At 42.6% G+C, this 21531-nt stretch overlaps 1 protein-coding gene across 7 annotated transcripts in view; it reads left to right on the top strand.

Annotated features, from left to right (window-relative positions):
* Window positions 1–410: 410 nt before the first annotated feature.
* fmnl3 (formin-like 3) overlaps window positions 411–21531 on the top strand; it is a 29308-nt gene continuing 8187 nt past the window's right edge. For 6 of the 7 annotated variants that reach the window (XR_003670962.1, XM_028409218.1, XM_028409219.1 and 3 more), the window contains exons 1-14: window positions 411–955; window positions 12971–13054; window positions 13149–13229; window positions 13508–13584; window positions 15621–15704; window positions 16112–16258; window positions 17072–17180; window positions 17337–17413; window positions 17813–17906; window positions 18680–18754; window positions 18942–19052; window positions 19161–19310; window positions 20866–20967; window positions 21153–21513. Coding sequence is in view for 5 of the 7 variants with exons in the window: in XM_028409218.1 (XP_028265019.1) it covers window positions 842–955; window positions 12971–13054; window positions 13149–13229; window positions 13508–13584; window positions 15621–15704; window positions 16112–16258; window positions 17072–17180; window positions 17337–17413; window positions 17813–17906; window positions 18680–18754; window positions 18942–19052; window positions 19161–19310; window positions 20866–20967; window positions 21153–21513 (1666 nt within the window). In the remaining 2 variants the exon portion in view is untranslated. The remainder of the gene's footprint in view (window positions 956–12970; window positions 13055–13148; window positions 13230–13507; window positions 13585–15620; window positions 15705–16111; window positions 16259–17071; window positions 17181–17336; window positions 17414–17812; window positions 17907–18679; window positions 18755–18941; window positions 19053–19160; window positions 19311–20865; window positions 20968–21152; window positions 21514–21531) is intronic. The other variant, XR_003670963.1, reaches the window with a different exon arrangement.

The raw sequence follows: 21531 nt of genomic DNA, 5'->3' as shown, positions 1-21531 counted from the left end.
ATGTGTTCAGTTCATTGGGGCATATATGCTTGTTGTAACAGTCTGACACCGTCACATATATCTGTCCATCCATCCCCTTATTGTGAACATAATATCCCCATAATTCCTTTATAATTGTGAAAATGTGACGAAGTTTTATCAAATTCATGAATCAGGCTGCAAAGTTTATTTAGAATACACCAGTTTCAAAAATGTAACAGCCAGCTGCCGCCACCAGGGGGCAGAAGAGAGCTAACTGCCTCACCTCTCCCTCCAGCTGTATGCTGGCCTGTGATGCTGGCAGTGTGATGTGAGGGGTGTGGACATCAAGAAAAAACAAGATGGAAGGTTTTTGGGCCTATCGGAGCGACAGTACCCCCGGACTGGGGGCGGGGCTAGAGAAGAAAACCTGCACCCTGAGTGGAGGCAGCAGCAAAGAGCTTAATCAGGATCACACAACAATAATGAATGGAAACACGTCGTGGCCAAGAAAGTTGAGCAGGAGCAGCTAAAAAGTAACAGTCGCTCGGTGTTTGAAGGTTATCTGTCGCAGAGGGGAAATCGGCCGTAAGTAATGGATTGGCCTGACAAATCAGAAACCATTCTCTGGAAGAGAAAGCAGCTGAACCTTTACAGTAACTTTTGAATGTTTTGATTGGGGAAACTACAGTGGAACACACTGTAAAACCTGAACGCATCACTAAGGTTAGATGGCCTTTTGGGACTACTTTACTGTCAGCTTTCTCGTTTTGAGGAGTGGATAAGATGGATTAATCCGTGATTGACACTGTTGGAATACTTTTTTTAACCACTGCAAGAAGATTGAGAGGTTTTCACAAGAGGACGCAGCTTCAAAGACAAAATGGGTAATATAGAGAGTGTGGACGGCCAGTCGGAGATGAAGCATCACATCATGCCTCTGAAGGTGCCCATGCCTGACCCCACCGAGCTGGAGGAGAAGTTTGCCATTGTGTTGGTAAGTCATACTCAGATTGTCAGATGGGCACATTAGAAACAGCTGTTCCACATTCTCACTTCCACCGCTGGTGTGTTCTGCTGAGCTGCTTCACAGAGAGCACTCATAGAGTCGTTTCCGTCTCTGAAAAGTTTGTGATTTGTGCTTTTGTTTTTTTAAACGCGTGTTTACACCTCTGTATCTCTTTACCATCCATGATGACTGTGATGTATTAAATGAACCGACCTGTGCCGTCCCGCCCCTCATTCTCTGCCCGCTGTCCCCCCTCTTTCTCTCTCTCTCCTGCGGTTCTTTTGTCTCTCCTAAAGTCAGACAACTCAGCGTTTGGCTGAAATGGCAAATACTGAGCGCAGCATGGTGAGGGGGAGAGAGAGGGAGGGAGGGATGAAGTGCCTTTTTTCCACACGGGAGGAAGGACTTTATTCTTATCCTTGGCATCACATTATCTTCGTTTGAGCATTTATTTAGTCGAGTTTTCTCGCTGCAGGCAGACTGAACCATCTGAAAACAACATTTTCTGAATTCCCCCAAAACTCCCACACCCGAAGATTCCTCCCCTCCTCACCCTCCCCTCCCCTTTCCTCCCTCCCTCTCTCTCTCTCTGCACACTCCACACTCCACATCAGGCTGGAGTTGAGCCGTTTGAGCGCTTTGTAATAGTGAGCACGCAGTCGACACCCACGTTTTACCGTATAACAACAGTCAAGTAAGGATATCAGCGTGTCATTTCACGTCAGGGGAACGTTTCTCTTTTTGAGGGCATCACAACAAGAAGGGACTTTACAGATATTCACTAACAATCAGCTGGATGACCTTCTGAGTCAGGCTGTTACTACTCATGAGAAAATAAAAAATTAAGCTTTCCCTCCAGCACTTCTGCTTTCACTTTGATAGCTCATTTTGTTTCCTTGCAAAAAGCCCAGAAGACCCAAGATACAAGAGGAAAGAAGAAAATTGTTTTCTGTGGGTTTAGGTTGCAGTCAGCCTTCTACAGAGTTGCTGCTGCAAAGAAAATTTTCAGAGGATGCAAACCCCCAAAAAAGAAAGAAAGAAAGAAACCTCCATTTTATTTGCTGAATCTTGTATTTTGTTTAAAATTCACTTCAAACACAGTAGATACCCTCAGCTGTGGTTTTAGGGGGGTTTATGTGCTAGATGGTCATTCCTTGTCAATCTCATGTTGTCAGATGTCGGTTGCTAGGCAACCATGTAGTGTATTTACACCTGTGTGTCATTTTAAAGGCTGTGCAGGTGGAACTGGTGGAAACCATATCTTTACTTTTTTTCAGGTCAGTTCCTGACAAAATGTTTTAAATCTAAAATATCACTGCCAACACTGGCAACATCACATTTAACCAAGAACTGCTGTACTTTAGTCAGACCGTTTGATTTTAAGTCACTCATGAGTACCGCTTCCATCTCTGCTCAGCTCCATGTGCACCCAGAAACTAACAGTGACATCTCTTCAACTTGTTGCTCTAGTTCAGTTCGTTTTCTCTACAGGTTTCAATAAAGAGAACACATGGTTTATTTTCCATGTCAAACAGTAGCACCATGATTTCTCATGGGTGCTCATTTTGTACTACTCACTCCACATTTTAACATAACCACACCCAGCCTTGAATTTCAGCTGTTTAAGACCTTGATTACAGCATCAAGCGCCAGAGAGCTGCGATCCTCAAAGCAGATAGTCCCATTCTTCAACATTTCACGGACCCTGCTTGTTTCTGGCATAAAGCCATTACTTGACTGCCAGAGCTCTTAGTAGCCACAGATTAAAGCCCTTGTATGAAGAGACTAGCTCAGCAAGAAGCCATTTAGGGCCTGCTTGTTGACTGCTGCGCTAAATCTCAGCTATTATGACAATTATGCACTGTACAAGCTGTTATGACAGCTCAACAAGTCTCTTTAATGCAGATAACTTCTTTGGTAAATGCATGTTTATAAAATGAGATGAGATGAGATTTTTGGGAAAACTATCCCAAAGAAGATCTGTAGCCATCACATTTTCCTATAAAAGAAAAAATCTGGATTTTTTTTTTAAATCAACGTACATCCTGCCTAGAGAGTAACAGCCTGCAGTTGTTTGACTGCCCTGCAACACAAAGCCAACCCCTGTTATTATGTTCAGCCATGCAGTCCAGATGATTTCTGTGCATGCAGCAGTAGACTCAACATTTCAGCTGTGTTTTCGAGTGGGAAAAGTTTTCATCCTTGCTAACCCCCGCCCTGTGCTGCCCCATAATAGCTCCAGATTTCCTTTACTTTGTGGGAAAGAACAACACTTCTGTATATTTTAGTGTTCCTATCAGACAATGGTCCCCTCTCTGCCCTGCTTGAATCTTGTTGTGAGATAAAGGTAACATCAAAAGCGCCTGACTTTGTGGTTGGAGCTCTTCAGGAAGACAAGGCCCCGGCCGTGCTGTCTGGTTGTAGCAATCTGGCTGAGTGTCATACCAAATGCACCAAAAGTACCCAGAGGCTGTTTGTTTTGTCTGAAATGAGCAGAGTTTTTTTTTTTTTTTGCAGTGTTTTAGACATAATTGCCTTTATCATAGCTTCAACTTTCCATAAATGGATGTTTTGATATGGGTAATTTGGACCACTGTGTTTCCTGCTGTATGGTGACATGCTGGGGAAAATGGATGTGTCTGCATCTGTGCATAGACACTGCCCCCTCTCTCTCAGACACAGCTCACAGACGTCCCACTGGAATGACAGCAGCCCATAATGATGTCATGGGCGCAGCAGCCTGCGCCAGTGTAGTAATATCCCAGGGCTAATGACTTTAACAGGGTCGCTCTACTGTAGATGGACGAAAGCAGTGGAGGAGGGGCGGTGAGACCCCTGAGTTAGCTTCCACTGCTTCATGCGGTCTGTTAATAAAATGCCTGGGTCAGGCCTAACTGGCAGCATGTGCTAAAGCCATCATCTCTTTGTGTCCAGCTTCCTCAGAAACATCTTCAACTCTGTGGATGGAAAGCATGGCATTTTCTTGCTTAGCTTTACAGGGGAAATTACATTGTAGGCAGTGGTTGGTGTGGTTGGTTCACTTTACAATAAGAACTTTGTCCTGCATGCTGCTACTGGTGCATAACGTGTCATTAGTTAAGCTTGCGATATAGATCTAGACCTCACAGATAGACAAGTGTATATGCACACATCGAAGCCCTGTATAAAATGAAACCCTTGTTATTTGTAGAATCTTTTGTTTGTTCTGGCTCTTTGTCCTGGGCACCTCTTACTTATCCTTGGCCTTGTGTGATTTCAGATGGAAGTGGAACCTCTCATTCACTCACCCAGTCAGTCTTTCCTACCTTACCATTCCCCAAATTCACTCTCACTGTGGTTGTGCCCGACTAAGTAACTTTCTCCATATGCCTCGGTCCTTGTGAGAAAGATGTGAGATGAGTGAGTGGCATTTCAAAGCCTGAGATCCTCAAAGCTCCACCAATCTGCTGCTGGATTCCTGTGGCCTCAGCCTAGTCGAGGCCACAGGAGAACTCAAAAGAAGGAAAATTCCCTTTGAACTGGCGGTCTGCCACTGTTCTCGGTTGTGATGACTTTACCAACATTTTCAAACAGCGCACACATATTTAAGAGCTGTTACAGCAGCAGCAGCACAGGGTTATTTTTCACCACTTGATTGCACTGGAAACCATCCTAAACTGTTTGTCTGACTCTGCTCAACTCCCTACATCTTTCATGCTCTGACATCAAGTTGCATCATGCATGGATGTGCAGTTGCAGCTTTTCTTTTGAGTTTTGATTATTCAAGAAGGAGTTCTCACGATGAAGTGGCAGCTAATGTGGGGAAAACTACAGCTGGAGTCAGACATGCTGACTGTGTGACTCCAGCGCCCTTTCTGACATCACTGTTTCATGATGGCTAAAGTCTAAAGAAAGCTGTAGTGTCTGAGATGCCACTGAAGTGGAACTAATGGAGTCAAGCTGTGCGATGTGTTTATAGGACATAAAACCTCAATCATTTTTATTTGTTTGCAGCTCCTCCACTTGCTCTAAGAAGACAAAATGTGTTTGTCACGTCACTTTAGTTGAGTGTCTGGCTCAGCCGCTCACCCATCAATGTGTCTTAAGGAAGAGAGGGATTGTGGGAGTTGAGCATCCACAGTTAACTTGATTTTAAAGCAGCAGGGCAGGCGGGGTGGGGGTGGAGGGGTTCGGCACAAGGCCATCCACCTGGCGCTCTCCACCCTCAGGCTACATTTCCACAATCTGGGCTGGTTTTTATGGGGGGAGTTTCAGTGTTTCCTGACTTATCTGCTTGCAGCTATTTTGGAAAGTAGAGGTCAAGTTAAAGACCATGACTGAGCAGATACAACATGTCAACATAGTTTTAAAAAAGCATACTTAGCATTTTGAGAAATGTTGCTTTTTGGTGTAGAGCTGGATGAGAAGACACTCTCATGACTGTACTGTAGCTGCAGCAGATGTTACCTTAGTGTAAATTTGGTGACTGGCAGGATTGACTTAGTATAAGTGACTCTGAAGTTCAGCTAACATGTTACATCTCCTTGCTGTAAATTTATAAAGCACAAAAATGATGAGTTATGATTGGACACGCCAGGCTAGCCTGTTTCCATTCTTTGTGCCAACCTAACCAGCTTCTGGCTCTGGCCTTACTAACTCCCTGCAGCAAGCAAGAGTTATATTTCCCAAACTGAGGCAGAGTGGCCAAAAAGCTAAAGTTGAAGTAGTATTTATTTTCCTTAAATGATAGATTTCCTCCTTTTTCGACTTTCCAATCCCAGAAGCTGAAAACCATACACATACGTTTGTTGTGTGCTCATATTATTTGAATATGTCTTGACTTGACCACTATTATATGCATATGTAAGTGTTGGGTTTTTTTTGGTATGTGCATGTGTGTGCATTGGAGTGTTCAGTGGGGGGCTTCATATGCAGCTGGACCCTGGCTGTAGGTTGGAGAAGTGGTTTCCTCTTCAATACAATGGGAACTCTGTCAGTCAGTGTTGTTTTAGAAAGGGGGCCTCATCCCCTGGTGCCTTTTGTGCAGCTCCACTCTTTTTACGTGAATGCTCAGAAGAACTGCTGTAAGCCTGTTTAAAGTAGCAGTGGATTACAGTTTATAACAGCTTATCTTAAATGACATACAGTAGTGTCTCTTTCAGTTCTTATTTCTCAGAAAGGCTTCTGTTGGGGAAATTTGGAAGTGATTTATGGACAAATAACAGGAACCTTTGACTGTGACCTCACTGTAACATCTGATACTTTTTTGTTGCTTTTTGCATTTCTACCCGACAAAGATCCAAAATTCATCAGATGTTTGTCGACAGTTCTTTTTGTCAGACCATGGTCTTTTTAATTGGGCAGTGGGTTAAAAGGCTGGTCAGCATGAGTTATGGAGGTATTCATGTACCTGCATTCCAAGCATTCTCTGTGAGTATCGCCTGTTGGCTGGGGGCTTCTCTGGGCCGTGCACAGATGCACAGAGGAGAATAAAACAGGATGTTTGCCAGGAATTAACAAATACCTCTGATTCATGACCAGTTTATTAATAACTCGTTCCTGCCTGCATGCATAACTGTGTTTGTGTTCACATTTCCTAGATACAGTAGGATTAAAAAGAAAGAAGTGGAAATCAGTAGTTGTCAGCTGAGATTACTACAATTCACTGTGCATCTCACTGTACACTGAAGTGATGAAGTTTTCTCAGGTAAACACGTGCATTTCAAGTTCACCCACTTCTTAGCTTGTGGAACATCTGGCTTCAGAAGGACTTTTCTTCCTCTTATCTCAGTCTGTGGCTGTTAGTTAGGCTTCAAAGAGGCCTGTGATGATAATGCTCTCTAGCTTGAACCCAGCTATCACTACTGTCCATCACAGTTACATCACTGGCTAAATAAAGGGATTAGCAAATGGGCTTTTGATTTATGAACTGAAAATGGCATTTCACCAACTTCCTGTTGTTTTGTGGAATGTCCATTTGGTTGTGTGTCTTGTAAAGTACAGATTCAAGGGAAAGTTATTTCCCTCAACTCAAAGGTCACAGACTAGAAGACGTAAGTTCATGGGAGAAGAGAGGAAGCTTTTGCGGCCATTCAGGCTGGAGAAATCAAAAGCTGTGGACTAGCATGAGGGCAGATGTTTAAAGGAGGCTGGAAACCCCTCACCACAGCTGTAAACTGCAGCCTTTAGTTGCTGGTTTAATGAGGTTTCAACACCCCATGATTGGAGATGTAACGCTGCACAGGGAAAGTCCCAGACATAAGAATGGCTTTGTGTTTTGACCATTTGTCCCATTTCTGTGGCTGTTTAGTCATTTAGTAAAGGTCCCAAATTATAATGATTGTTTACAAGTTATAATGAATCAGTGATGGGGTCACAAAGAAAAGGCTCAATTAGAAACACTGCTTTTTAATATAGGAAAGAAATAAATGAGAATTTGTGGGTCTTCATATTAAACACATGTATAAATGTCTAAAAACATAAAAAGTGACATCCAATTATCCCTAATGTGACAATGGATTGGGGAATATAAAACAATTTAAGCCGTCTATGTTTACATCAATTAGTTTGCCACGCATTTGTCACATGTTAAGAATGTGGTTTACCTGCTGCTGCGACTTCATTTGCACGTAAATGAGGTGCATGGCCATACCCGTTTATGTTAACGTCTCAATAAACAAGCTCTTAACTGAGCTGGCTCCTATTTGCTTTGTAAAGAAGGGCCAGCACCAGGAGGGATGGACAGGGAGGGTCACTGACCCCAAGAAAAATGTGCTCCTCTGCATGCAGGAAAAAGAAAACATCTTCCTCTCACCTCTCCGTCCCACCTATCTTCAATCTTTGTGTTTGAGGGGTAGCTTCTGCTTTGTTGGCCTCTCCCAGCATCTTTGTGCAGGACTTATGCTTTGTTGTGCCTGGCAGGTTTGGGTTACCTCACAAAAGAGCGATAGGGTGATCAGATGTCTGCCTAGAGAAAGGGGGGCAGTGTTTTCTCACACTCTGTTGCTTTCAGTTCAGTGAGGCTTTGCCTTGGAGCTGGAGAATCATCTACAATTTATTCGAATGCATAAACACATTGTTGGAGGGTACTGTATGTGGAAAGCACACACATATGCATGCTCCTATTTCAACTGCCTACAGTACAAAAAAAATCTCTACTTTGTGATTTCCTGAAGAGTTCAGGAAGTCCCTGCAGCCCTGTGACGACAACTGCTGGGCCTCTCATCCGGTCTCCTCTCATTGTGTTTCAGTACCAATGAAAAAGAGCAATCCAAACAATAGCACTGACAGCAACATTCATTAATGAAAAGCCAGTGTGATACGTGGAGGCCCAGTAGCATTCAGGCTTATATTTACTATGGATGATGTAATTAAAACAGCTCATGTAGCTGGATGAGCCACACCTCATGTCCTCATCATCTCCTGAAGCAGCATGTGATGTGTCAGATCTTCCCAGAAGCTGGTTCTTTATGTACCCGGTCTGTCTCTCTCAGCATCTGTTAGGGCAGTTATTTATTTCTCTTCTCGTTTTCCTGAGAGAGACATTTATCTTGAATTCTATCCAGAACGTTCTGGTACAATAGTAACTGATGCGTCACTTTCCCTTCTTTATATGCTTAAAGCAAACACATTCATGCCAGCTTCCATATTCGTTGTGTTTTCTTTGCCTCCTTGTTGGCTCCATTTCCTAACAGGGGTCAGTGTTCTGGCTCTTTCACTTTCCTTCAGTGCAGAAGTCTTATCTTACCCTCACTGGCTGCTTCATTATTTCTCCTTGTTACAGAATCATTAACGTGTGTGTATATAGACAATAATTCACTCTGTGAGTCTGTTTGCTGGTCGGCATTGTTATCTCGGATATCAGGTGATTATTCAGAACTCCACATTAGACAAACATCAGCCTTCTAGCAACAAGAGTCACGCGATTCATTAAAGGATCTTAAAAAGCTGAGACATGCTTTTGTAGGTCAGATTATTAAAACTCTGTCTTTCCAGGTCTGAGTTCTCAGTTGATGGGTTTGTAAGGCTATCACTTACACCGTTTACCTTGATAATTTATTATATTAATATAATTTGATACTTTCATGCTGGAATAAATGTGCTTTAGACAAATCCATATCTCACTTTGCTTGTATGAATTAAGCTCTGTGCATTGTTGTTGCTGTAACCCTGTATTATGTGAATGAGACGGCTTACGGTTCCTTCCTCCTGGACTCCACCCTGATGAGCAGTCTTGTTGGGGGTGAAGCGGGCTGTCTGGGCCTTCATGTCTGGGCAGCCACAGGCTCTGTCCAGCATGGTGAGCTCTTTAGCCGCCCACTCCTTTCCCTGTGAGCTGATGATAACTAAGTCTGGACTGTGTAAACCTACCAAAGCAGCAGAAAAAAAACACAGACTTCCAGAGCACAAAACAGAGAATCAGGCTGGATTGCTTGGAATGGCATTTGATTTGCACTAGATAAGAAGAGGCACAGTATCTTTGTTGTTAATGCTTTACATGCAGCTTTTTCCACTAAAATCAGGTTCAGAAGGCTGCTTAAACATTATCACCATACCAAGGAAATCAAGAACAATGTATTCTGCAAACCACAGCTGGCAGCATCTTAGGGAGCAACCTGTTGAGCCAGGAGAAAGAAAGATCTGCTCTAAAATCAGGAATAATTTTGGTGCATGTTGCACTTTGGAAGTGTGGTTAAAGAGGAAACATCCTGTTACTGTTTCCCATCTGTATCTCTTGGGGGTTCTGGCTGCAGTTGTGGGTCATAAACTCAACTCAAGGCCAATTGTAAATCAGCTGGGATTAGGAAGCTGTCCGGCGGAGGGCAGATGGAGCTGCCCTGTTGACACTGATGTCAGAAGTGGATGTGGCTGTGGTCGGTTGTGGGGCTCTGTGCGTGACTTGAGGGCTCTGCCGAGACCATGATGGCTCTCCTGGACTCTCCTTAACCAGTAACATGACCTTGTGAACTACTTTAACTGTTGAGTCTTTAAGCCCTGTGTCTTCTTTTATTATGGTTCAAATGACTCTCTGTTTTAGAATTTATACCTTGATAGCTGGCCTGTATGATATTTTTTTTTTTTTTTACATATTTTTCATTTGTGGACAGTGTTCTGTCATTCTTACTTTGAAATAATCTTTTAATCCTTTTAACTGTAAAATAGTAAAGAATAGTGTAATTTCTCACTTCCATATTGAAGGTTGTTTACCAAAAGTTGTCCAAATGTATATAATAATTAAGAACCATTTAAGGAGGAATTTACATCACTGAATCAAAATAAATGTACGTTTTACATTTTTAACAATTCCAGGTATTGTCATGTGTTTTGTGCCTCCAACATGGGTCTGTGAGTGTAGCTCAGTCTCTTGTCCCAACTCACAAAGCGGTCCTAATGATTTTCGAGATAGCAGTGATAATAGAACCAGTTCATCTAGTTGTGCAGTGTTTGTGTTTTAGCCAGATTTGGCTCTACACTGCAGCACCGGGGTGGGGGCTGCTGACTGACCCTGCCTACCAGCCTTTGTTAGTAATTTTCTATGAGGAAAAAAAATAGCTCAAATGTCAAAGGATGGGAATGGCACAGCACCAAATCAACACAAAGCTCCACACTGAATCCTTTGTCAGGCCAGGCTCAGGTCAAACAAGAAAGGCCATGTTGGAGGAGAGAATGTGTGGGCAAGCATGGTAACATAACAAGCGGCAAACATTTTTGGCATATCTGTAGTATTTCTCCCTTCTAAAATGTGCTGCTTGGATCCCGAGTTCTTTAATGCTACTGCTCCCTCTCCCAGAAAATGCCACTTCTTTTAGCCTCTTATAAACACAGGAAGTGCAGATAGTATCACTGTGGGAGAAAGTGAAATGAAATTAGCTAAATTGGGTTACTTGGCTCAAATTACCCAAATGTGGTCAGAGTGGAAACCTCTCCTCTGTCTTTTACCTCTCTATCATTCAAGCAGAGGTTTGAACAGCCACACACACATCTGCACAGTCTCACCTGTATTTGTTTACACTACCTGAGGCTCCAGCTGACAGCTGAACATCATTAAAGTCCAGAGCCCTCCGCTCTGTCTTCAGCAGTGACTTTTCTATGGGCAGAATTCCTTGCAGATGTAATAGTCTTCATGAAATTTTATGCTTGTAATGAATAGTTTTATCAACAAAACTACTTACATGCAGTAAAAAGGGCAGGTTTTTGTTCTTAACTGTACGACTATCTCTGTGTGCATCTGGTCTTCCTGTAATTCAGAATTAAATTACTTCAGAGACGTTGCTCTTTGCTCATTTGCCTCACAGTTCTACTTTAGTATGCATGACTGACCGAGAAAACAAAGCGTAAGGGGGCAGCTCGGGGTCTGGATTGATGCTGGAACAGATATCCAGGCTTGTTTTTATCATCTATTACTTATTATATAAGTGTTTTATGTAGAAGTGGAAGGAGTTTATACAAAGTATCTATTTTCTTGTTAATTTTAATAATATTACAGCAAAGCTCAGCTTTTTTTCTGTAACTAAGGACTGTTTTTATTATTATTGATTACCGGTATATCTTTTCAATCAAGATATTCAGCAGCAGTAACACACTGAAAATAAAAGAAATATTTGCATTTGAGAAGCTGAATGTTTGGCATTTTAATGTTCATTATAAAACAGTTTTAAATAAAAATCGCTGATGTTAAAAGTGTTAGGACAAACAGTTTATAGCAATTTATGACAGTTTCAGTTGGGAGAGATGCTGGTCTTCACTTTCAAGCATGAGCTTCCTAAAGAGTGTGATGTATGTAAAAACTTCTCCCAGGAGAGGCAGAGGAGGAGAGAGAGCTTGAGGGTCAGACAAGAGAGAAAATCTACTACTATAAACTACTACTATAAACAGGACACATTCCTCCTGTAATTCTGAACATCTGGTATGCATGTTACTTTTCTCTTTGCTTCTGCGTGGGCTTCTTTAAGTTTCAGCCAAAATACCCCATATGTAACATCCTGAGACTAATTTCCTACAGTTATAGCCTGTTATAGTCTCTTCATTTTTATAAAGTTGTTGCTTTTGTTTTTGAAGATGCATTATAGTTTGTGATCATAAACGTATTAGCACTATAAAAGCATGGAAATATTGAACACTTAGCCTCTGTTTACAGTCCTCTCTGGATAGCATGATTCATCATGTGCTGATGGAACGAGCAACATATTTTTGATGTGGAAAACTTAATTCTGATATACTCGCATGTGATGTTCCATTAATACCAGGAGTGGTTTTCCATGTGCCAAACAGTGGAAAAAAGTGTGAACATGATATCAGGCCTGGGATGGTTTAACAGGGTGTTACATTTTAGTCTGAGTTATAGTTGCAGGTTAAAAGTCAAGCTCACAGGCTGTTTGTGGCTGGCCTTACGGCGCTCTGTTGATACTAGTCTAAATGAACAAAACCCCACGTGTCACTGCAAAAATAACTGCTGAGGTGATCAGTTTCACAGACTGGTGAGCTCGTTGCACTTCCTTATTTTTAAGATTTCTATGCCAACCCCTGCCTACTAGCTTTTGGCTCAGTAAGGGAAGCAATTAATCAAAAGTGTGTATCATATGGTTATTTTTGTTTTAGGGTTGTCATGAGGACATTAAATGGTTTGGTCTCCAAACACAAATTAGAGCATTTAGGGTTTAATTTGTGTGCAGTAATCTGGCTGCCTCAGGACAGCTCATGTGGTGTTAAAGTGTTTTTATGGCTGGTTTAGATGACAGGTCTTGTAACAGGCTTGTACTCTGATAGAGGCTTGTTGTGGTTAAAAGTGCTGCCTGAATCAGACTCGAGAATGCAGAGGAGATGCGGATCATCTCCTGTGACAGGATGCTAAATATCAACACAGGAAGTGAGGTCATGGTGTTAAGTCAAAATTTTGTCTTGTACTTTACCGGTGGCGCCAGCACACTCCTAAGCAACGGTCACAACTGCTATAAATAGTCACATAAACAGAATTAAACTATGTTGCAATGAATGAAACTAATGCTCACATTTTGGTATTTTTAGAATTCTATGAACCTGCCCCCAGACAAGGCCCGGCTCCTCAGGCAGTATGACAATGAGAAGAAGTGGGATCTGATCTGCGACCAGGTGAGTTCACAAACGTGAACTCAGATTGAACACATGCCCTCCCTCTGATTACAACAATCTCACATTACAATGTTACCTCATTGTTTATCTTCAGGAGAGGTTCCAGGTGAAGAATCCGCCTCACACCTACATCCAAAAGCTGCGAGGATACTTAGACCCTGGAGTGACACGAAAGGTTTGACTGTACATTTTGTCAAAGATAGCATCTATTTCAAAGAGAATACTACTCAGTTTTGTTGGTATGGTTGCATTGTGGTGAAGTAGACAGTAAGAAAAGAAGAGAAATGGTTGAATCCCTTTAAATAATCACCTCACTGCAACACACAGATAATGATGAATCTGCTAATTTTGTCCGTTTTATAGGTCTAGACTTGGGATATGGGAATCAGAACATATAAAGTGGTATTAGCTCTATAAATCTAGTATTTGTTTTCCTTCCTTTGTGTCTTACAGAAGTTTCGCAGGCGCGTGCAGGAATCTACAAAAGTCCTCAGGGAGCTGGAGATATCGCTGAGGACAAACCACATTGGGTAATTGATGCTTATCTTCCATTTTTTCTACTGGTGAATTATGCAGATGTATTTATTGGTGTGCAAAGCTTAAGGAAACCACTTCATTGTTTTCCCTTCGCAAAGAATATTTCTTTGTGTGTCCCTGCTGCTGCTGCTGCTGCTGCTGCAGGGACCCAGATCTGGTGCCCAGATCTCCCTCATTGTTCTAACTTGCCAAGCTCTGCAGCTCTACTTCATAGAGCTGGTCCTCATAATGCCCAGATGGTAGCCATTGTGCTGCTGCCTCGTCCACTCCCCCCCTGAGTGTTGAGCAGGAAGCTTTGTTGTGTATGCCAGAGGGGCAGGAAGCCTGGCTGACCACTGCTGAACCCAGTCAAAAGCACAAGAGCAAACACAAGGATACTTCTATCACATGTTTACACATTTTTTATGTAGTAAAGCAAACAACATTTTTGTGTCATGTGGTCATGTTTTTGTCACAGAACACAGGACATTTCCCCTCTACCTACTGCAGGTGTGGATTTTACCTTTTTACTTTTTAGACATGGTCCTTGACTTTTTAAGTAATCCAAGGCCACACAGATTAAAAAAGCACTGAATAGTTCTGAAACCAGAATGGAGCATTTGAGAAGGCCTTGATTTTCCATCCTCCGAGCCCCATGGATAACTCATATACTATTAGACTTCATCAATAAAGGTTTGTTTCAATGCATTTCCCAGAAAGACTCACAGGAAAAGTAGAAAAATAACTTTTTTCAGTAGACTTTAGTGGGTGGGATTAAGTGTAACAGATGCTGGTTTATTGTGTGTGTCTGCATTCTGAGCCCTTTCTGGTGTGTTATTCCTCAGATTGCCAAGAAAATCTGAAATAGCAACTAGTTGGAGAGAAGTCGAGGGAGGAAAGAGGGAGAGGTCACAGGCAAGAAGGGGTGAGGAGGGGAAGGGGAGACAGGAAACTGATGATCAAGCCCACCTCCTTGCCCCCCCCCCCCCCACCTCCTTCCCTCCTGCTCCCTGTCTCACTGCTTTGTTCACTTTCCTCTCTTCACCTCTTCTCCCTGCCTCCTTCCCTCTGCTATACTTTGAGGGTCTTGATTGGTTTCCCGTCTGAATTACCATTGGCCATCTTACAGTCTGTCATCACACCCAGCATTTCAAGACTATTTTAAGAACCTTTTACCCCAATCCTGTTCCCCCACCCCTGGAGTTCCCTGAAGAAGTGGGGAAGGGGGTCTGTGGGGGAGGCAGACTAAATACTGATGAGTGTCAGGGCTTTCGACCTGAGCCCAGCTCCTTTAACCATATGCCCTCCACATTCTTTCTCTCGCTGCAATGGGAATTCCTTTGTTTGGAGTTGTTTCTCTCTCCAGAAAACTGGAGTGAAACTGGAGGAAATCTGAAGCCTCACTCTAAGTTTACTTTCTGTGGAATCCTTGCCAAGTTCTTTCAGTCCGTGGGAGGGGTGGACCCCCTCAGAGGTGCCTTCAGAAATAAATCTGGTTGGGTCTTATTTTTGTGGTTTAGGACATAAATTGTGATTCCATTAATAACATAATACCTTAACCAAAGTAAAAGCTGCAACCTGGAAGTAAAAGTGATGGTGGTTGTAATAAACTGAGAAGGAGGAACCACACAGTCAGATAAACATAGGTGAAATAGAGGCCGCAAGTTCAGGAGGCCAAAGATGAACCAGAACCAGGAACCCATGATATTCATATTCAGACAATAGTTAAGTTACAGACAGTGATGCTGCAGCTGTACCAGAATGCAAAACAATTTCTAATCTCTCTCTAGCTGTAATTTTACTTCATGCACCACTGTCAGTTAGCCTATATTGCTTCATAACAGTCACCATTGCCTCAGATTTCACAAGCGACTTCCTCCATGCTTATACATAATGCTACAGGTAAATAGTAGGGCTTCTTTAGCTACACAAGAACACAGATATCCGCTTGCGCTCTCTTCTGCTACTGGCTAACAGTGCTGTCCTGAAGGATAAGGGTGTGTTCTTGATTTGGTGCCCTCTAACCCCTCTCTGTTCCCATACGTCACAGGTGGGTCAGGGAGTTCCTCAATGATGAGAACAGAGGTCTTGACGTCCTGGTGGAGTACCTTTCCTTTGCTCAGTGTGCTGTCATGTGAGTATAAATAAACACGCACACACCTCTCATAACCACAGCCTTTCCTAAGGAACAGGGTTGGGCAGTGAATCTAGCTGCTGCTGAGTTATCACATTGTGTCCTGTAGCGCCTGCAGTGAACTGCCTGTGCATCTAAAGTGTGCTCTCGGCACATTGCATTCTTTGGATGTGTTTGTGTGCTTTATTGCAAACTGAATGTGTCTTGGATGGATGCTGCGTGTTTACATTTTGCCTGAATGGGACAGAATCTCTGTGCTGAGCTTTATCGTGCAGCCTGATGACAGTTCTTGTGATAACCCCTGGCTCTCTACCAAGCTGCCTCGCTAATCTAACCTCCCCCATGCCTCTCATCTACACCCCTTGTGCCTCTGTTTTGGCTTGTCTGTGTGTCTGTATGTGGCCCAGGTTGGATTATGAGGGGATGGAAATTGGGGAGGATGGCTTCTTGGACAAGTCTAAATCTTGGAGCAGGTCCATAGAGGATCTGCACCATACGAGCGCCAAACCCTTCTGCAACACACTGGTGCGCTCTGCCCGGCAGTCTGTCCTCCGGTATGTATAGCTAAGCTAGCTTCCCTGCTATTACCTCTCTCCCTGTTGTTGCCTCGCTCTGCTAACCTTGAATGCTGAATTAGCATGCAATCTGTTTTGTTCCAGGAAAATGCCATAATGGTTGATAAGTTATAGGTCTGGTCTGACCTCTCTCTTGACCTCTCAATCAAATCGTGAGCTGTATCAGACATAGAAACTGTCTTTTCTCTCTCTCTCTGTTAATGGTCCTTCAACTTCCCAGATGTACATCTACAGTGTCTGCAGATGAGAGCCAGCTGTGAGCAGCAGCATATGCTGGGCAGTTATGATTCTCCTCTTCACCACTGTACAGACAAGACACATGAGATGTAAAGTGGGGGAACTATGCAACATGCAAAGGAAAAAAAATCCACCCTTTAAAACCAGCAGAAATAAATTAGCACTGATTTGATACTGTGTCAAATCACTAACACTAAATAGGAAAGAACTACGACCAGGATCTCCATCCTCAGTCACGGTTCAGTCCATTTATAAACTCCACATAAGCAGTAATGATATGTTCACAGGATGACTTGTCAAAGCACTTATGTAACAGTAGTGTGTGCAGACAGCAGCAAGGAAACCAGGCCTTTCCCACAATGCATCTGTAACCTCAAAAGCCATCTAAGTTTTTTCTGTCAGTACTCACTCTCTGTAATTTTCTCTCTTTGTTTGACACACTTAAAACATAAGTCACAGGAGCACCAAAGAAACTTGGAAAAAAAGTGAAAGAAGCTCTGATTAAATAACAAATTAAAAGTAGTCAGACATATTAACTTCTGCCATCTGTTGCAGCTACGGAACAGTTTCCAACAGCAAAACCATCAAGAACTCTCGCCTTGTGAGTCAGAAAGATGATGTGCACGTGTGCATCATGTGTTTGAGAGCAATTATGAACTACCAGGTACCAAACACCAACACATACTCTCTCTCATATCTTTGATTTAGACACAGTACAAGTGTAGAGGATGATGTGATTTTTCCTGTGCAGTCAAGTGCAAGTTTTTTCTGACCACATCCTGTTCTCTTTCTCTCTCTCTCGTTCTCTCTCTCCATGCAGTATGGCTTCAATATGGTCATGTCTCATGCACATGCAGTCAATGAAATTGCTCTCAGCATGAACAATAAGAACTCACGGTAAGAACTGAGGTCCCCTTTTTCATAGAAGCAGGGTTGGGTCAAACAATAGGGGAAACCCTGCAGCCAGTTTATATGATATGCTTCCCATTCTCCATGGGGCCTGGCTTCTCTCTGAAGATCAGAGGCGTATGCACCGGCTGTTAAAGGAATGTTTACTGAAGGGAGATTAGTGGTAAACCACTGAGGCTGATCACTTCATAATGAACGCTAGGAGGGTAAACACTTAAATAGCAAAAACCTGCTGTTGCTCCAAACTTTAGAATGGATACAGTATCGAAAGTGTAGAAACATCATCATCATGCATCATAAATTATTGTTTAATTTATATGTGAGAGAGTTAGCACTGAAACTTTTGTTTGGGTGTAATGTACTGATGAATCTCTTCTACACTTGCAGGACAAAAGCTTTAGTCCTGGAGCTGCTGGCTGCTGTCTGTCTTGTGCGAGGAGGTCACGAGATCATCCTTTCAGCATTTGACAACTTCAAAGAGGTGCCCAAAGCAACTTTTTCAATGAAATTTGAACCATTAACATCTAACAGTGAGCACTTTATATACACTGTTAACCCTGCAAGGTCCCCAGCTTGGGATGAATAAAGTACTATTCTATTCTATTCTATTCTATTCTATTCTATTCTATTCTATTCTAAAAAGTCAAACTGACATTAATTAGATTGCTATCACCCACATCACTAGTGTGCCTAAGGGCATAAACAGCCAGAGCACAGGGATGAAAGTTGGAAACTCTGGGAGATTTCATGTCTAGTATGGGGGTAGACCAAGCTCCATTGTGGCCTGTCTGAGGTTATTAGTTTTATTAAGACACCAGATGTGAGCCAACCTTGAACAATGATAAGGATCAACTCCCCGATGGGAGCCGCTGGACCACAAAGATTTGCTTAGCCTCTCAGTTTCTGCCCTTTGCAGTCATCTAAACACCGGAACAAGACAATTACCTTGCTCCAGTGAGACTCAACAGCTAATCAACCCACTAGTGGAAACGAGATGGTAATTCTGTTGTGGTGTTTTCTAAACTTCTAGATTAATACAAGGTGACAGGTCTCTGAGATCTCTCAAAAAGGCCACCTACAGTATGTTACCACAGCTGTACTGCTGATCAAGTATGAGACCCACAAACTGTCCAACCTGTCAGATCAATGACTACATTCTGACATTAAAATGTTACGGCCAAAAATGTACAATTATAATAGTATACATTTTACTTACAGAAAAACAAACTGTATTTCTGGCCTTCTGTATTTCAGGTTTGTAAAGAAAAGCACCGCTTTGAGAGGCTGATGGATTACTTCCGCAGTGAGGAGGGAAACATCGACTTCATGGTAAGACCGGCTATTGTAATGCATAGGCCCATCTACTCCTTATTATGTTCACCTGGATCTGAATATGATATGAGTGTAAAGGAAAATGCATTTTGATAATAATGCAAAGATGCATGCATACAAACCTAGGTCATATGTTGATACTAAACATAAGTGGGACCTCAGTTTGTTTACAATTATTTTCCAGGTCGCTTGCATGCAGTTCATCAACATTGTGGTCCACTCGGTGGAGGACATGAACTTCAGAGTTCATCTTCAGTATGAATTCACTAAGCTGGGGCTGGATGATTACCTGGAGGTAAGAAAAAAAATCCACATCCTACGTAAAGTGACCCATATATTGTCAAGATGAGTATGCATGTGTGTACAGTGTCGCTAATTCTAAATTTATTCTCCCATGGGACAGAAATCCAAACATACAGAGAGCGACAAGCTGTCAGTGCAGATCCAGGCCTACCTGGATAATGTATTTGATGTGGGTGGCCTGCTGGAAGATGCAGAGACCAAGAATGCGGCACTGGAAAAGGTGGAGGAACTGGAGGAGCACCTGTCCCATGTAAGTACACCACCCAGCCTGGACCACCAACACTGCTCTGCACCCATTTATGAGATTGTTGTGGTTCACTAGCTGTGTACTTAACTCAGCCGTTTCTACATGGTAATTAGAAATCCCCTCTGTGTTTGCATTTCGCAAGTGGTTCAGGGATAATAATTGGGTGGAGAATGCTGGAAAATACTGTGTGTGAAACAGTCTTATTATTGTTCTTTTGTTAGCTCCATGTCTCTGGACACTTGCCTTTGTGTCCCACGCTGCGTTGCAAAGAGTGTCTTCACATAAAAACGTGGTGGGCAGCCGTGACATCATTCTTGGAATTTCATAACAAACTCTGCTGTCAGGAGTCAGGAATGATGAGGGAGGATGAGAGTGAAGATTCCCCGTGAATTCCTTTGCAACATAGTGTTGTCAAAATCAAAACTAAAAGCCGTGACACAATCTTGCTGTGTCATGCTGCTGTACATCTCATCTCTGATCACTGATGATCAGAGGTGGGGGACTCGAGTCACATGACTTGACTCAAGTCAGACTCAAGTAGCAAATTTGAGGACTTGAGATTTGCTTGACTAACACTGATTAAAGACTCAACTTGACTTTGACTTGGTTTTCATGACTTGAGACTTGAAACAGATGACTTGAAAGGACTTTTTTAATATAAAGATCTGCATTTTTTACGGTCAGTTAGCCCCACCACCATTCAACTACAACTATTCTGGCCCAGCACAATGACACGTTGCTGTGAAACAATCAAACTATTAAGATTCTACGTCTTTATTATTTTTATTATTATTATTATTATTATTATTATTCCGTACGTTTTTTGGCTTGGCCTATCTTCAGAATGCATGGACCGATTAAAACCGTTCAAACGTCAAAAGATTCAGCTCATTCAGGACATTCCCGGAAACCTTCAATAATAATTAAAAAATATTATAATATTAAAAATATTCACCATTTTCCACCCTCAAATTAACATGGGAGTCAATGAGAGAGCCCTTCAAAGCATGCCTTCATTTAGTAAACATTTGCATGATAAAGGCTGAGCCTCCAGTCCAAATACAGCATTTCAATTGAAAACTGAACAGCGCTGATGACTGTATACAATTCTATGCAGCCAATGGGTTAATAATCACATGCATAATAATCAGCTTTGTAAATGTTTAATTTGAATATGTAATATGAACATATCTATAGCTATTGTTGCATTATTACGTGAGTCAGTGAAGAATATTTATTTTGTTAACATTATAAATGTATCCTAAAGTCAATATTTTTAGGGACACTTAATGAGCAATATATTTTTTTCTTTTAAACATGCCATTGTGAGCATTTTAATTTGAAGACCATTAGATTTTTGTATGACTTGACTTGTGACTTGCTTGAGTCTCATCACATGGACTTGGGACTTGCTTGAGACTTGAAGGTTATGACTTGAGGCTTGTGACTTGCACATGAGTGACTTACTCCCACCTCTGCTGAGTGGATCTGGGAGGGATGCCCGCTGTGCAGATCCGGTCTTAAATTCACCTTGGTGCCCTCTTTTCTTCTCCCTCAGGTGACAGAGAAGCTGCTGGAGGTTGAAAATGAAACGATGATGAAAGTAGCTGATCTGGAGAAACTGCTTATTCAGAAAGATAAGGATTTGCATCTAATACGGGTAAGCCACGGCTGTAATGTTGTAATATTGTCTTGTCATCCCCATTAGAAAAGGCTTCACTCACTCTGTGTGTGTAAGATCTATTTTAAATGCTTGTGGCTGTGATAGCAAATTAGGTAATAAGGAAACAGGATGCTCGTGGACTCATTCATTGTGCTCTTCATTGCCCCCTGGTGACTGCTCAGGAGACGTACGAGTCGACCAACACCCAGGTCAACACCCTGAGGAGGATGATCAAGGAGAAAGATGCGGCATTTCAGAGGCACTTTAACATCGAGAGGCGCCTGCTGGAGCTCGAACAACAAGGCACCATCCGTTTGCACAAGAAACCAGATGGAGACATTGCCATCGAGCCACTGGGTGTGGGTGGTGCTGGGAGCGGTGTCCCTGGGATCCCTCTGGGGGACACTGGTTTCCTGTCTTTGGGTTCAACAGTTGGACTGACAGAACCAGGAGGACGAGACACTAGTTTACCACCAGCCAGCGAAGCTCCTCCGCCTCCTCCGCCGCCACCACCGCCTCCCCCTCCTCTGCCCTCTGCCACAGGTGACAGGCAATGACTCA

The sequence above is a fragment of the Parambassis ranga genome, chromosome 7 (genome assembly GCF_900634625.1).
Source record: "Parambassis ranga chromosome 7, fParRan2.1, whole genome shotgun sequence".
Taxonomy (NCBI): domain Eukaryota; kingdom Metazoa; phylum Chordata; class Actinopteri; family Ambassidae; genus Parambassis; species Parambassis ranga.
This window is presented reverse-complemented; position numbering and strand designations above follow the sequence as displayed.